The sequence below is a fragment of the Phacochoerus africanus genome, chromosome 2 (assembly GCF_016906955.1).
Source record: "Phacochoerus africanus isolate WHEZ1 chromosome 2, ROS_Pafr_v1, whole genome shotgun sequence".
Taxonomy (NCBI): Eukaryota; Metazoa; Chordata; class Mammalia; order Artiodactyla; family Suidae; genus Phacochoerus; species Phacochoerus africanus.
The window spans coordinates 73,828,905-73,841,706 of record NC_062545.1 but is presented as its reverse complement, the minus strand read 5'-3'; the positions used below and the strand labels follow the sequence as shown (position 1 = coordinate 73,841,706).

The 12,802-nt window shown below is 39.5% G+C and overlaps 1 protein-coding gene across 23 annotated transcripts in view; it reads left to right on the top strand.

Annotated features, from left to right (window-relative positions):
* The window catches only part of SCML4 (Scm polycomb group protein like 4), a 122,741-nt gene that overhangs the window by 85,316 nt on the left and 24,623 nt on the right, over positions 1-12,802 (top strand). For 17 of the 23 annotated variants that reach the window (XM_047762101.1, XM_047761981.1, XM_047762016.1 and 14 more), the window contains 2 exons: positions 4,460-4,573; positions 9,348-9,638. The exons of 1 other annotated variant lie outside the window; for it this stretch is intronic. In XM_047762101.1, the coding sequence (XP_047618057.1) occupies positions 4,460-4,573; positions 9,348-9,638 (405 nt within the window). Of the gene's footprint in view, positions 1-4,459; positions 4,574-8,514; positions 9,166-9,347; positions 9,639-12,802 lie in introns of those variants that run through there. 5 more of the 23 variants (XM_047762076.1, XM_047762116.1, XM_047762133.1 and 2 more) reach the window with 2 other exon arrangements.

Sequence of the window (12,802 nt, the reverse complement as noted above, 5' to 3'; positions counted from 1 at the left end):
CCAGTGGGGGTATTATGGACCGACTGTGTTAATTCCCTTTCTAATCCGGGTTTCAGGCCTAAGGATCCATGGTGCTTTGTCTCTTTAAGTGGCAGAGCCAAGGCACTCACACACACAGAGCTCTCTGGACACTGATCCCATAGTCTGACCTTTTTGCCAGCCTAGGCAGGGTTGTGTGGCCTGCTGGCCTGGGCAGACCCACTGGCAATCAATCCGAAGAGAGGCAATGGCTTTTAGCCTCAGGGAAGCTGGCAGATATGATTGTAGAAAGGGTTCATTCTTTGCAGCTGTTCCTTCAACTGGGAAGTTGTAACTGACATGGGGAAATAAAGCAGGGGTTAGAGGGTGAGTCTGTGTGTGTGTGTGTGTGTGTGAGAGAGAGAGAGAGAGAGAGAGAGAGAGAGAGAGAACTATTTAGTTCTGGGAAGAACAGTGTTTGAGACTCTGGGATGCAGGGTTATTATTGCATGCAGAGGTATTATTTGATAATAATTTTGCAGATGGTGGTGTTGCAGTTTTTCAGGGCTTCATTTGATTAGAGAATCCAAGTACCATTAAATTCTTTGAGTTAAATAGTCCAGGCTTACTTGAGACTTGTGTCCTACATGAAAAGGGGCCCATACCCCCTGAACTAAGCCTTGGTCTCATCCACATGGGCCCTTCTTTCCTCTCCAGGCTACTCTTGCTGCTGTAGCACCATCTCTTCCTCTCTCTGGCTCTTGGCTTTCTCTTTCCTGTCCCTCTGCCTTTTCCTGCTTCTCTTTAGAGGTTCTCCCCATTCCAGGTGCTCAGAATACCCTCCAGATGTGCAGCAGGATAGGCTGCACTGGGAATCCCCCAGGGGTGCAGTGGGAGGGGCAGAGAGTCACACACTCAGATCCTGGAGCTTTGTTCTCCAAACAAGGAGGCTTAGACATGGTTCAGATTCAGGAGCAAAAGGGTATCCTTTGAGGCTTGAGTGAGTTTGAACTCTTCCAGAGTATTCTTTGGCTTAATAGGCAGGCTTCATTCATAGGGGAAAACCATAGTCCACACACAGATTAGCCATACTGAAAAAGGCATGTCAGCCTCCTGAAATTTCCCAAGACACTAAACCCTGAAAATGCGGCAGGCATCTCTGTGCCATTTGCACCTGTGTTTTTTTTAGCTAAGCATGCTCTTGTGATGGCACGAAAGCAGATTATTCTGGAGGAAAGATTTAATGATTTATAAGTGGCATCCTTAGTATCTTGGATAGAAGCAGAGGTTATAGAAGAGAAGTACATAAAGTGCCTCTTGTTTACCCTGTTCTGCTGAGCTGGTGTCCACAGCGCTGCAAATGGCTTAAATAGAGGTTGGGTTGGATCCTCTTGTTTAAGGAGAGGTGCCGGGATGATAAGACAGCTCATTTCAGATGAAAAGAGATTTTCTAAGAATCTAGGACAAAAGGATCAGGAACATCTTAATTTGCCAACCCTGTGGTTTGCCATGAGTCTGTGTGGGGACTTGGATTCATGCAGGGCGATCCCAGGTCTGCTGGCCCCATCTGGTGTTCACTTACCAGTTAGCTGCAAAACTGCTTGAAAAGTGTCATTCTCTCTCCAAACATAGATTTAGTCCTTTTTTTTTTTTTTTCAATTTTAGATAATGGTTTAGGTAACAACTCACAAGCCACACTTTATTAAATTCTTAAGCTGCAAGGAGTTCTGATACCTATAATTCATCTTACCTATATGTTGGATGACTGAATGGTTTTACTAGTATAAAGAGTATGTATCCAGCAGTCATCTTTCTAACTGGAGCAAGAGGAATTGAGGTCAGATATAAGGAAGAAGGTGCAGGCAGTGAGGTTTGTGGCACAATGACATACCTGTGAGGCAACTGTAAAATCTCTTCTGGGAAAGTGTTAGATAAGAGGCTCAGTTATTTCCTTTATTTTCCTCTCCAAATACCACCGTGCCTGAAAAGAGGATTTAGGGCAAGCTCAAGGCATTCCTATGTTAATTTACCACCTTCATAATTCTTGTTATGTCTGAGTAAAACCTATATAAGTGTTTACTCAAGATATTCCTTTAAATGGATTTGTTTCTTTTAACCTTAGCCTTTAGTCTTCTTATCAGTGAAATCATAGTTTGATGGGCTAATTATATTTTATTGCTGTACAGTGAAATATACGGCAATAAAAAAATAACGTTCACTTGTTTTTGTATTGCCAAAAAGATATATATTCAAGTCCTACCTGCCAGTACCTGCGAAAGGGACCTTCTTTGAAAACAGGGTCTTTGCAGAGGTAATCATGAGGTCACACTGGATTATGGGCGCTAATTCCATGACTGGGGTCCTTCTAAGAAGAGGGAAATTTGGACACAGATACAGACTCACAGGGAGAATGCCATGTGACAACAGAGGCAGAGACTGGAGGGTGTGTCTATAGTCAGGGGACACCACAGATTGTTGACTTCCACCAGAAGCAGGTAGAAGCAAAGATGGATCTTCTAGAGCCCACAGAGAGAGCGTGGCTCTGCCAACATGCTGATTTCAGACTGGTAGCCTCCAGAACTAGGTGAGAATACATTTCTCTTGTTTTAAGTCACCAAATTTGTGGTAATTTCTGCAGCCTTGGGAGATTAATGCACCAAAGTACCACCAAGACTCATCTCCTGTCCCACCAGTGGGATGCATTTAACACTCGGAGAAATGCTGGGCCAAGTGCTCTGTGAAGGTCCTTTTCAGTCCTGTGGTTGAAGCATGATGGCCTTCACTGTATCAGTCATTTTTTACACTCAGATATGATGTAGGTGTCAGCACCTCTATTTATAAAGGTGAGGAAAACCTTTTATAATCAGGTTTGAGCAGATGCATCCTCTTCAGTTCTGAATGGCACCCTGGTGTGTGCACCTGAACGTGCTAATCACTTCCAGGCTTCCTAGGAGCTACAGGCTGTGCTGGATCAAGGCTGGGGCTTGGTGATCTGTCTCCATGAATGCCCACCTGGCCGCCTCCAGAATCATTGGCATATATTTGCTGGGTTGAGGGCTATGGCTGATGCTCTCTCAAGTCGGTTTTACTTTCTGGTGAATTCATTTGGATTATAGCCCAGAAGATGGCTTTTATTACCTTCGATCTCACCCATGGTTGTCAGCAGTTTTTCAACCAATAAGGTCCATATTCCCTTGTTCCCCATTTCCACCCATTGTCATAAGAGAACAATATTCCATCTGCATCTGTATTTTCCAGCTACTGCGCAGTTTGGGGAATTATCTGCATTCTCTACCTTAGACTTTCAGACTTCCATGGGCGTATTTAATTTGGATTTAAAATATTTAATAAATAGAATAAATGTTTTAGTTAGATTTTTCATTGTTTATCCTGAATATGCATGAAGAATTTATATTTACTTCTTTATCATCTGAATTTTAATGTATTTTCTGTGTAACAGCAGACTTACTGCCCAAATATCTGTTTAATAAATATTTATGGAGTGCCTCTGAATGCCAAACACCATGCCAGATGCTGTGAGTAGCTTCCTCACATATACCAAAGCTCTTGCCACTGGGGACACAAAAAGGATTAGTATTCCAGAATATGAAAACTTTCCAATAAAGAGAATATAATGGCAGCCTTCCCACTCACTGGAATGGAATGTGCTGGCCCATAGTAGGTGCTCAAAAAAACATTAGCCTTCCTCTTCCTCACTGCATTCAAGAAGCAGCCAGGTATATAGCTCCATAGCCAGGTCCTTTCTGCTGATGTCTTCTGACCCAGAGGGAAGATGCAATAGAGGCCCTCCAGGCGAAGGTGCAGAGTTCCAGGTTCCTGAAGACATCTTGCAGCTCTGCATCAGCCACGAAGCATGAGGCACAGCATGCATGCCCCTTGCTGCTCAGCTTCCTTGTGTCCTAGTGACCAAAGCAGAGTTGGACCTAACTGTATAACACTCTCAAGAATGTGTTCACAGCCAAACACTGGGCCTCTGCAATGGCTTTTTAAAAAACAGCTTGAGGTATAATTAATATATCATACAATAGTATCCATTTAAAATTAAACTCAGTGAGGAGTTCCTGTTGCGGTTCAGCGGTATCCAACCCGACTAGTACCCATGAGGATGAGGGTTTGGTCCCTGGCCTTGCTCATTAGGTTAAGGATCTGGCATTGCGGTGAGTTGTGGTGTAGGTCGCAGAAGCAGCTGGGATCCCCTATTGCTGTGGCTGTGATGTATGCTGGCAGCTACAGCTCTAATTCGACCCCTAGCCTGGGAACCTCCATATGCCACAGGTGTGGCCCTGAAACAACAACAAATTTTTTTTTAATTAAACTCAGTGAATTTTAGTATATATATCACAGATATGTACAACTGTCACTGCAGTCAATTGTATAGCGTTTTCCACATGTCGAACAGCACATACCCTTTAGCTAGGACCCTCTATTCTCCTAACCTCCAAGTCCTAAGCAACCACTAATCTACTTTTTGTCTTTGTAGATTTGCCTATCCTGGACATTTCATGCAAGTGGAATCATTTAATATGTGGGCTTTTGAGGCCCAGTTTCTTTACTTCGCATAACATTTCAAGGCTTAATTCACACTGTAGCATGGGTCAGTACTTCATTCCTTTTTGGGCCTGAGTAACATTCCATCATATGGATATACCATGGTTTGTTTATCCATTCATCACTTGATAGCTATTTGAGTTGTTTCCACATTTTGGCTGTTATGAATAGTTCTTATGTAAAGATTCATGTATAAATTTTTGTGTGGAAATTTCATTTCTCCTAGGAATATATATACCTAGGAGTAGAACTTCTTGGTCATAAGATGAATTTATTTTTAACCATTTGAGGAAGACCAAGACTGTTCTCCAAAGAAAATTCACCATTTTACATTCTACCAACAGTGTACAAGGGTTCCAGTTTATCTCCAGTATCACCAGCACTTGCTATTATCCTACTTTTTGATTATAACTATCCTTGTGAGTGTGAAGTGGTACCTCATTGTGATTTTGATTTGCATTTCCTAATGACTAATGATTTAGAGCAAGTTTTCATGTGCTTATTGACCATTTGTGTATCTTCTTTGGGGAAATGTCTTTTCAAGTCCTTTGCCCATATTAAATTGGGTTATTTATTCTTTTATTGTTGAGTTGTAAGATTTTTTTAATATACTCTTGAGTATGAGTTCTTTATTGGATATATGATTTGCAAGTAATTTCTCCCATTCTGTGGGTTATCTTTTTACTTTCTTGATAGTATCTTTTAAAATATAAAACTTTTAAATTTTGATAAATACAACTTGTCTGTCTTTTTCTTTTGTTGCTCATGCTTTTGGAGTCAAATCTAAGAATGAATACCTTGCCAAACCCAAGATCATAAAGATTTACCCCTATGTTTCCTTCTAAGAGTTTTTTTTAAGTTTTTGCTCTTACATTTAGATCTTTGATCCATTTCAAGTTAATTTTTTGTATATGGTATGAAGTAAGGCTCCGACTTCATTGTTTTGCATGTAGACATCCAGTTGTCCCAGCACCAGTTTTTGAAAAGACTATTCTTTTCCTATTGAATGATCTTGGCACCTTTGTTGAAAATCAGTTGAACATGACACATAGGTTTATTTCTTGACTCTCAACTCTATTCCATTGTTTTATATGTGTCTCCTTAAGTCAGTACCACACTGACTTTATTACCATTGCTTAGTAGTAAATTTTGAAATTGTCAAGTGTGAATACTCTCCTTTGTTCTTCTTTTTTCATTATTATTTTGGCTCTTCATGGTTCCTTGAAAATCTATATGAGTTTTAGATTCATCTTGTCACTTTCTACAAAGAAGTCAACTGAGATTCTGACAAGAATTGCGTTGACTTCATTGATGAATTTAGGGTGTATTGCCATCTTAACACTGTTCATGATTCATAAACATGAAATTTATTTCCATTTAAGTATTTAGAACTTTATTTCCAGAATGTTTTGTGGTTTTTAGTTATAAGTCTTGTACATCTTTTGTTAAATTTATTCCTTAGTATTTTATTCTTTTTTATGCTATTATAAATTATTTTCCCAGCTTCATTTTCAGATTGTTCGATGCAAATGTATAAAATACAATTGATATTTGCATGTTAATTTTGTACCCTATAACTGTGCTAAATTCTTTTATTGATTTCAATAGTGAGGGGTTTTTTTTGTCTTTTTTTTTAGGGCCCCACCCATGGCATATGGAGGTTTCTGGGGGTTGAATCAGAGCTGCAGCTGCCAACCTATGCCACAGCCACAGCAATGCAGGATCCAAGCCAACATCTGCAGCATATACCACAGCTCATGGCAACACCAGATCCTTAACCCCCTGAGCAAGGCCCAGGATCAAACCTTCATCCTCATGGATGCTAGTCAGATTTAATTCCACTGAGCCACAACAGAACTCCTCAATGGTGTTTTATTGGATTGCTTAGAATTTTCTACAACCAAGAGATAGTTTTACTTCTTCCCTTCCCAAACTAGATACTTTTCTTCTTCTTACCTAGTTGCTCTGGATAGAACCTCCAGTACAATATGGAATAGAAGTATAAGAACAGAGACATCTTTGTTCCTGATCTTAAGAGGAAAAGCATCCCATCTTTTACTATTAACTATGGTGTTAAGTATAGATTTTTTTGGATGCCCTTTTTTCAGTTTGAGGAAGTTTCTTTCTATTCCTAGTGTGCTGAGTATTTTTCTCATGAAAGAATGTTGGATTTTGTCAAATGCTTTTTCTACATCTATTGAAATAATCACATGATCTTTGTTTTTTATTCTATCAATATCATATATTACATTAATTGATTTTTGGATGTTAAGTCAATCCTAAATTCCTGAAACAAATTGGTCTCGAGGTATGTCATTTTATAAGTTAGGGATTTGTTTTGGTAGTATTTTTTGAGGATTTTTTTCACATATTAATGAGCATTGATCTTTGGTTTTCTTTTGATGTCTTTGGTTTTGGTATCAGGGTATTACTGTTCTCATTGAATGAGTTGGGAAGTATTCCCTCATTATATTAGTCTGCCAGGCTGCCATAATAGACTACTAAGGGGCTTTAACAACGGAAATTTATTTTCTCACAGTTTTAGAGGCCAAAAATCTGAGATCAAGGTGTCGCAAGGGTTAATTTCTGGTAATACCTCTCTTCCTGGCTTATAAACAGTCACTTTGTATGTCCTCACATTGCCTCTTCTCTGTGTATGTGTGTGAAGAGGGAGAGAGCTCTCGCAAGTATTTTCCTCTTCTTGTCAGTATTTTCTTTTTAAACAGTCCTATCGAGGGTTAAGATTTTACCCTTTAGACCTTACTTAACCTCTGTTACCTCTTTATGGATCCTCTTTCCAAATCTAGTTGCACTGGGAGCTAAGGCTTCAACATATGAACACAATTCAGTCCATAGCAATCCTTTTTTTCTTTTTGGAAGAGTTTGTGAAGAATTGCTTTTAATTTTTCTCCAATGGGAGAATTCACCTGTGAAGCCATCTGAGCCTGGGATTTCTTCTTCTTTTTTTTTTTTTTTTACTAATTTAATCTTTTGTCGTAGGTCTATTTGGATGGTCTATTTCTTTTTGTCACTGTTAGTTTGTTCATTTCTTCTCAGTTACCTAATTTCTTGGCATATAAGTATTACAATATTTCTTAATAATCCATTTTATTTCTTTGAGATTGGTGATAATATTTCTAGTAATTTGAGTCTTCTCTCTTTTTTTTCTTGGCCAATCTAGCTAAAAGTGTGTCAGTTTTGTTCATTTTTTTCAAAGAGCCAGCTTTTGGTTCCATTGATTTTCCCTATTTTTCTATTCTCTATTTAATTACTTCATGTTCTAATCTCTATTATTTTCTTCCTCCTGCTTGCTTTAGGTTTAGTTTACCCTTTTTTCTCCAGTATCTTAATGATGAAGATTAGGTTGTTAATTTGAGATTTTTCTTCTTTTTAAAGAAGAAATTTGCTATAGGTACTACTTTAGCTGCCTTCCATACACAAGGTTTTTGTTTCCAGGCAAGCTCCATATGCATCCCCCAGACCTGCTGGTTCCCTTAATAAAATTATGCTAATCTTTCAATACCTATATTGTGGAAGGAATTCATACATGAAGAAGACATCTGGATCTGTGACCCTGAATGTTTTCTCATCGTCACCCTTGGAGGATCCATTGGTTTTTATTATCTTAGTGTATTTTCTTTGGAGATGTCAATATCTGTCTTGACTGTGTGTAGTATATTATTGATGGTTATGATTGATGGGGCTAGGCAGATATGATCTTGTCTGGAGTGGGAGGGACTGAAGAGAAGGAATTACTAGAAGACTTTTTTCCTCTTTCTATCTCTTTGGACTTTTTCCCTTCAAAACAAAACAAAACACTCCACACCATTTGTCCACAGGTATAGCTCACAGATAGAGTTCAACAGGCTACAAGACTGAACTTTAGAAGTGTAGAAAGTCCGGGGTTCCCACTGTGGTTCAGTGGGTTAAGAATCTGACTGCAGCAGCTCCAGTGCCTACAGAGGCATGGGTTTGATCTCAGCTCTGTGCTGTGGGTTAAAGGATCTGGCATGGTCACAAAATGGGTCATAGTTGTGGCTTGGGTCCAGTCCCTGGTTCAGGGGTTCCATTTGTTATGGATGTGGCCATAAAAAAAAAAAGTGTGGAAAGTCCTTGAGTGTGGGAGCTAATGATGAGGTCGGCAGGCTCTTCAGGTCTTCTACTCCACCTGTGTTTTAGGTTGGCTCTTTATCTCTCATCTTCAGGGTTTTGGAGGATCATGAGGCTAGCCAGATCAGCATTTGTGTCTGTATGTCCCTAGTCTGTTAGCTTTGGTGGAAGGTTAGTGCCTTCATATATATTGGGACTGAAAGTGTGGGCAGGCAGCACCTTCACACCTGTGTCAGTACCCAGGCCAAAGTTGTTTCTTCTAACTCTGGGACACTATGAATCCAGCTTGATCTACCCCAGGAATCCTGGGCCAGGGGGAGGAGGCAGTGGTGGTGGGTAAGAAAAGAGGGTGCAGGGAGATTCCAGCAAGCTGGCAGAGACTTCAGGAGGAGCAGAATCATGGAGGGAGAAAGACTTGATTGAATTTTGTTTCCAAGTCATCAAACCCCAAGAACATCACATTTTCCTCTGAACATAGACGGGTGCATCTCCCAATTCCTACCACGATATGCTTCACTGGTGACTCAGGTATCAGTATGCTGAGAGGGGATTTATTTGGGATTATGCTGTAGGGTCCATCCCATCTCCTCCGCCATCCCCAAAGATAATGGTGCCCATGCTGCTGGGGAAAGGTTTTCCAAGACTAAGCACCAGGTGGCCTCTTGAACTGCTCTCTGATCTCTGCTCTTCTGCCTTGCCTTCTCACTTAGCAAAAACAGTCACCACTGAGGAGTGCCTGGTGAACCCTGCAAGCATGAACCGCTACAGCGTGGATACCTCCTCCTCTGCCTTTAGCCACAGGGGCTCCCTGCCCACCTCCTCTTCATTGTACTGCAAGAGGCAGAATTCTGGAGACGGCCACCTTGGGGGAGGCTCAGCCACCACATCCAGTGGTCCCCGCACCAGCCCCATGACCTCTGGAGGCCTCTCAGCTTCTGGGCTGAGGCCCCCTGGCTCCAGCCCCAAGAAAAATGGGACCTCTCTTGAAGGAAACAGATGTGGTAATGTAATGCATGTGCTGGCTTCCCCATCACCTGACCTTCTCTGCCCTTGCCTCGGGACCACCGCATGGAGAGGTGGCTGTTTGAACATGGGAGCACTGGGAAATTAGAAATTTCCACAAATCCTTTTATGGATGTTTGTTATTCTTGAAGGCAACTGACTTCAACCTTTGGCCAAAAACAAAGAAAGTGGTGTATTAGAGCAGTCTAGACTGTGGGAATGAGTAGAATCTAAAATGTACAGTGACTCAAATACAACATAAGTATATTTTTCATTCAGGAGTTCAAGGCGGGTATTCCCTTTTATAATTTTTTTTACTTATAAAATATGATTATATTGTTTTAAAAAATTTTTAAAAATCGTAGTTGATTTACAATGTTTCTTCAATTTCTGCTGTACAGCAAAGTAGTCCAATTACACACACATCCCTGTGCTGTACCATAGGGCCCCATTGCCCATCCATCCCAAATATAAGAGTTTGCATCCCAAAACCCTGAACTGCCTATCTGCCCCACTCCCTCCTCCTGCCCCCCCCCCCACCCTCTGGGAACCACAAGTCTGCTCTCCTTGGCTGTGTGATCTGCTTCAGTTCTGTAGATAGGGTCATCTGTGCCATATTTTAGATTCCACAAATAAGTGATATATGGTGTTTTTTTCTTTCTGGCTTACATCACTTAGTATGAAAATCTTTAGTTCCGTCCATGTTGCTGCCAATGGCATTAGTGTATCTTCTTTATGGCTGAGTGTTATTCCATTATGCATATGTACCACATCTTAATACATTTATCTGTTGATGGACATCTAGGCTATTTCCATGTCTCGGCTATTGTGAATAACGCTGCAGTGAACATAGGGGTGCACATATCTTTTTCAACAAAAGTTTCATCTGAATATATGCCCAGTAGTGGGATTACTGGATCATATGGTAATTCTATATTTAGTTTTCTGAAGTACCTCCATACCGTTTTCCATAGTGGCTGTACTAAGTTACATTCCCACCAACAATGAAGGAGGATCCCCTTTTCTCCGCACCCTCTCCAGCATTTGTTATTTGTTGACTTGTTAATGATGGCCATTCTTACTGGTGTGAAGTGGTACCTCCTTGTAGTTTTGATTTGCATTTCTTTAATAATTAGTGATGTTGAGCATTTTTTCATGTGCCTATTGGCCATCCATATGTCTTCTTTGGAGAATTGTCTATTTAGGTCTTCTGTCTATTTTTCAGTGGAGTTATTTGTTTTCTTAATGTGAATTGTCTGAGTTGTTTGCATATTTTTGATATTAGGCCGTTGTCTATTACATCATTTGCAAAGATTTTCTCCCATTCTGTGGGTTGTCTTTTCATTTTTTTAATGTTTTCCTTTGCTGTGCAAAAGCTTTTTAGTTTAATTAGGTCCCATTGGTTTATTTGCGTCTTTATCGTCATTATTCTAGGAGGTGGATCAAACAAGATTTTGCTGTGATTTAAGTCAAAGAGCGTTCTGCCTATGTTTTCCTCTAGGAGTTTCATAGTATACGGCCTTATAGTTAGGTCTTTAATCCATTGTGAGTTTATTTTTGTCCATGGTGTTAGGTAGTGTTCTATTTTCTTTCTTTCACATGTAGCTTTCCAGTTTTCCCAACACCATTTATTGAAGATACTGTCTTTCTTCCACTGTGTGTTCTTGCCTCTTTTGTCATAGATTAGTTGACCATAGGTGCTTGGGTTTATTTATAGCCTTTCTATCCTGTTCCATTGATCTTTATTTCTGTTTTTGTACCAATACCACATTGCTCAAAACTATAGCTTTGTAGTGTTGTCTGAAGTCAGGAAGCTTGATTCCTCCATTTTCATTTTTCTTTTTCGATATTGCTTTGGCTATTCTGGATCTCTTGTGTTTCCATACAAATTTTAAAATATTCTGTTCTAGTTCTGTGAAGAATGTCCTTGGTAATTTGATAGGGATTGCATTGAATCTGTAGATTGCCTTGGGTAATATAATTATTTTGACAATATTGATTCTTCCAGTCCAAGAGCATTGTATATCTTTTCATCTGTTTGTGTTGTCTTTGATTTCTTTCATCAGCGAATTATAGTTTTCAGAGTGTAGATCTTTTGTCTCTTTAAGTATGTTTATTCCTACGTATTTTATTCTTTTTGATGTGATGGTAATGGGATGGTTTCTCTGATTTCTCTTCTGATCTTACATTGTTACTATATAGAAATGCAATTATTCTGTGTATTAATTTTGTAGCCTGCAACTTTGTCAAATTCATTGATGAGTTCTAACAGTTTTATGCTGTCTTTAGGGTTTTCTAGGTATAGTATCATGCCATCTGCAAACAGTGATGGTTTTACTTCTTTCTTTCCAATTTGGATTCCTTTTATTTCTTTTTCTTCTCTGATTGCCATGGCTAGGACTCACAAAACTATGTGGAATAATAGCATTGAAAGTGGACATCCTTGTCTTATTCCTGATATTAGTGGAATTTTTTTCAGTTTTTTACCACTGAGAATGATGTTAACTGTAGGTTTTTCATATATAGTTTTTATTATGTTGATGTAGGTTCCCTCTATGCCCACTCTCTGGAGAGTTTTTGTCAGAAATGGGTGTTGGATTTTGTCAAAAGCCTTTTCTGCATCTGTGGAGATGATCATATGGTTTTTACTTTTCATTTTGTTGATGTGGTATATTACATTGATTGATTTACAGATATTGAAGAATCCTTGCATTCCTGGGAATAAGTCTCACTTGATCAAGGTATATGATTCTTTTACTATATATTTAGATTCAGTTTGCTAGTATTTTGTTGAGGATTTTCGCATCTGTGATATCAGTCTGTAATTTTCTTTTTTGTGGTATCTTTGTCTGGCTTGGTATCAGAGTGATAGTGGCCTCATAGAATGAGCTTAGGAGTGTTCCTTCCTCCACTGTTTTTTGAAAGAGTTTCAGAAGAATAGGTGTTAACTCTTCTCTGAGTGTTTGATAGAATTTGCCTGTGTAGCCATCAGGTCTTGGACTTTTGTTTTTTGGAAGGTTTTTAATCATATTTTTAATTTCAGTACTTGTGATTGGTCTGTTCAAATTTTCAATTCCTTCCTGGTTCAGTCTTTGTAGGTTGTACCTTTCTAAGAATCTGTACATTTCTTCTAGGTTGTCTATTTTATTGGCATATAGTCGCT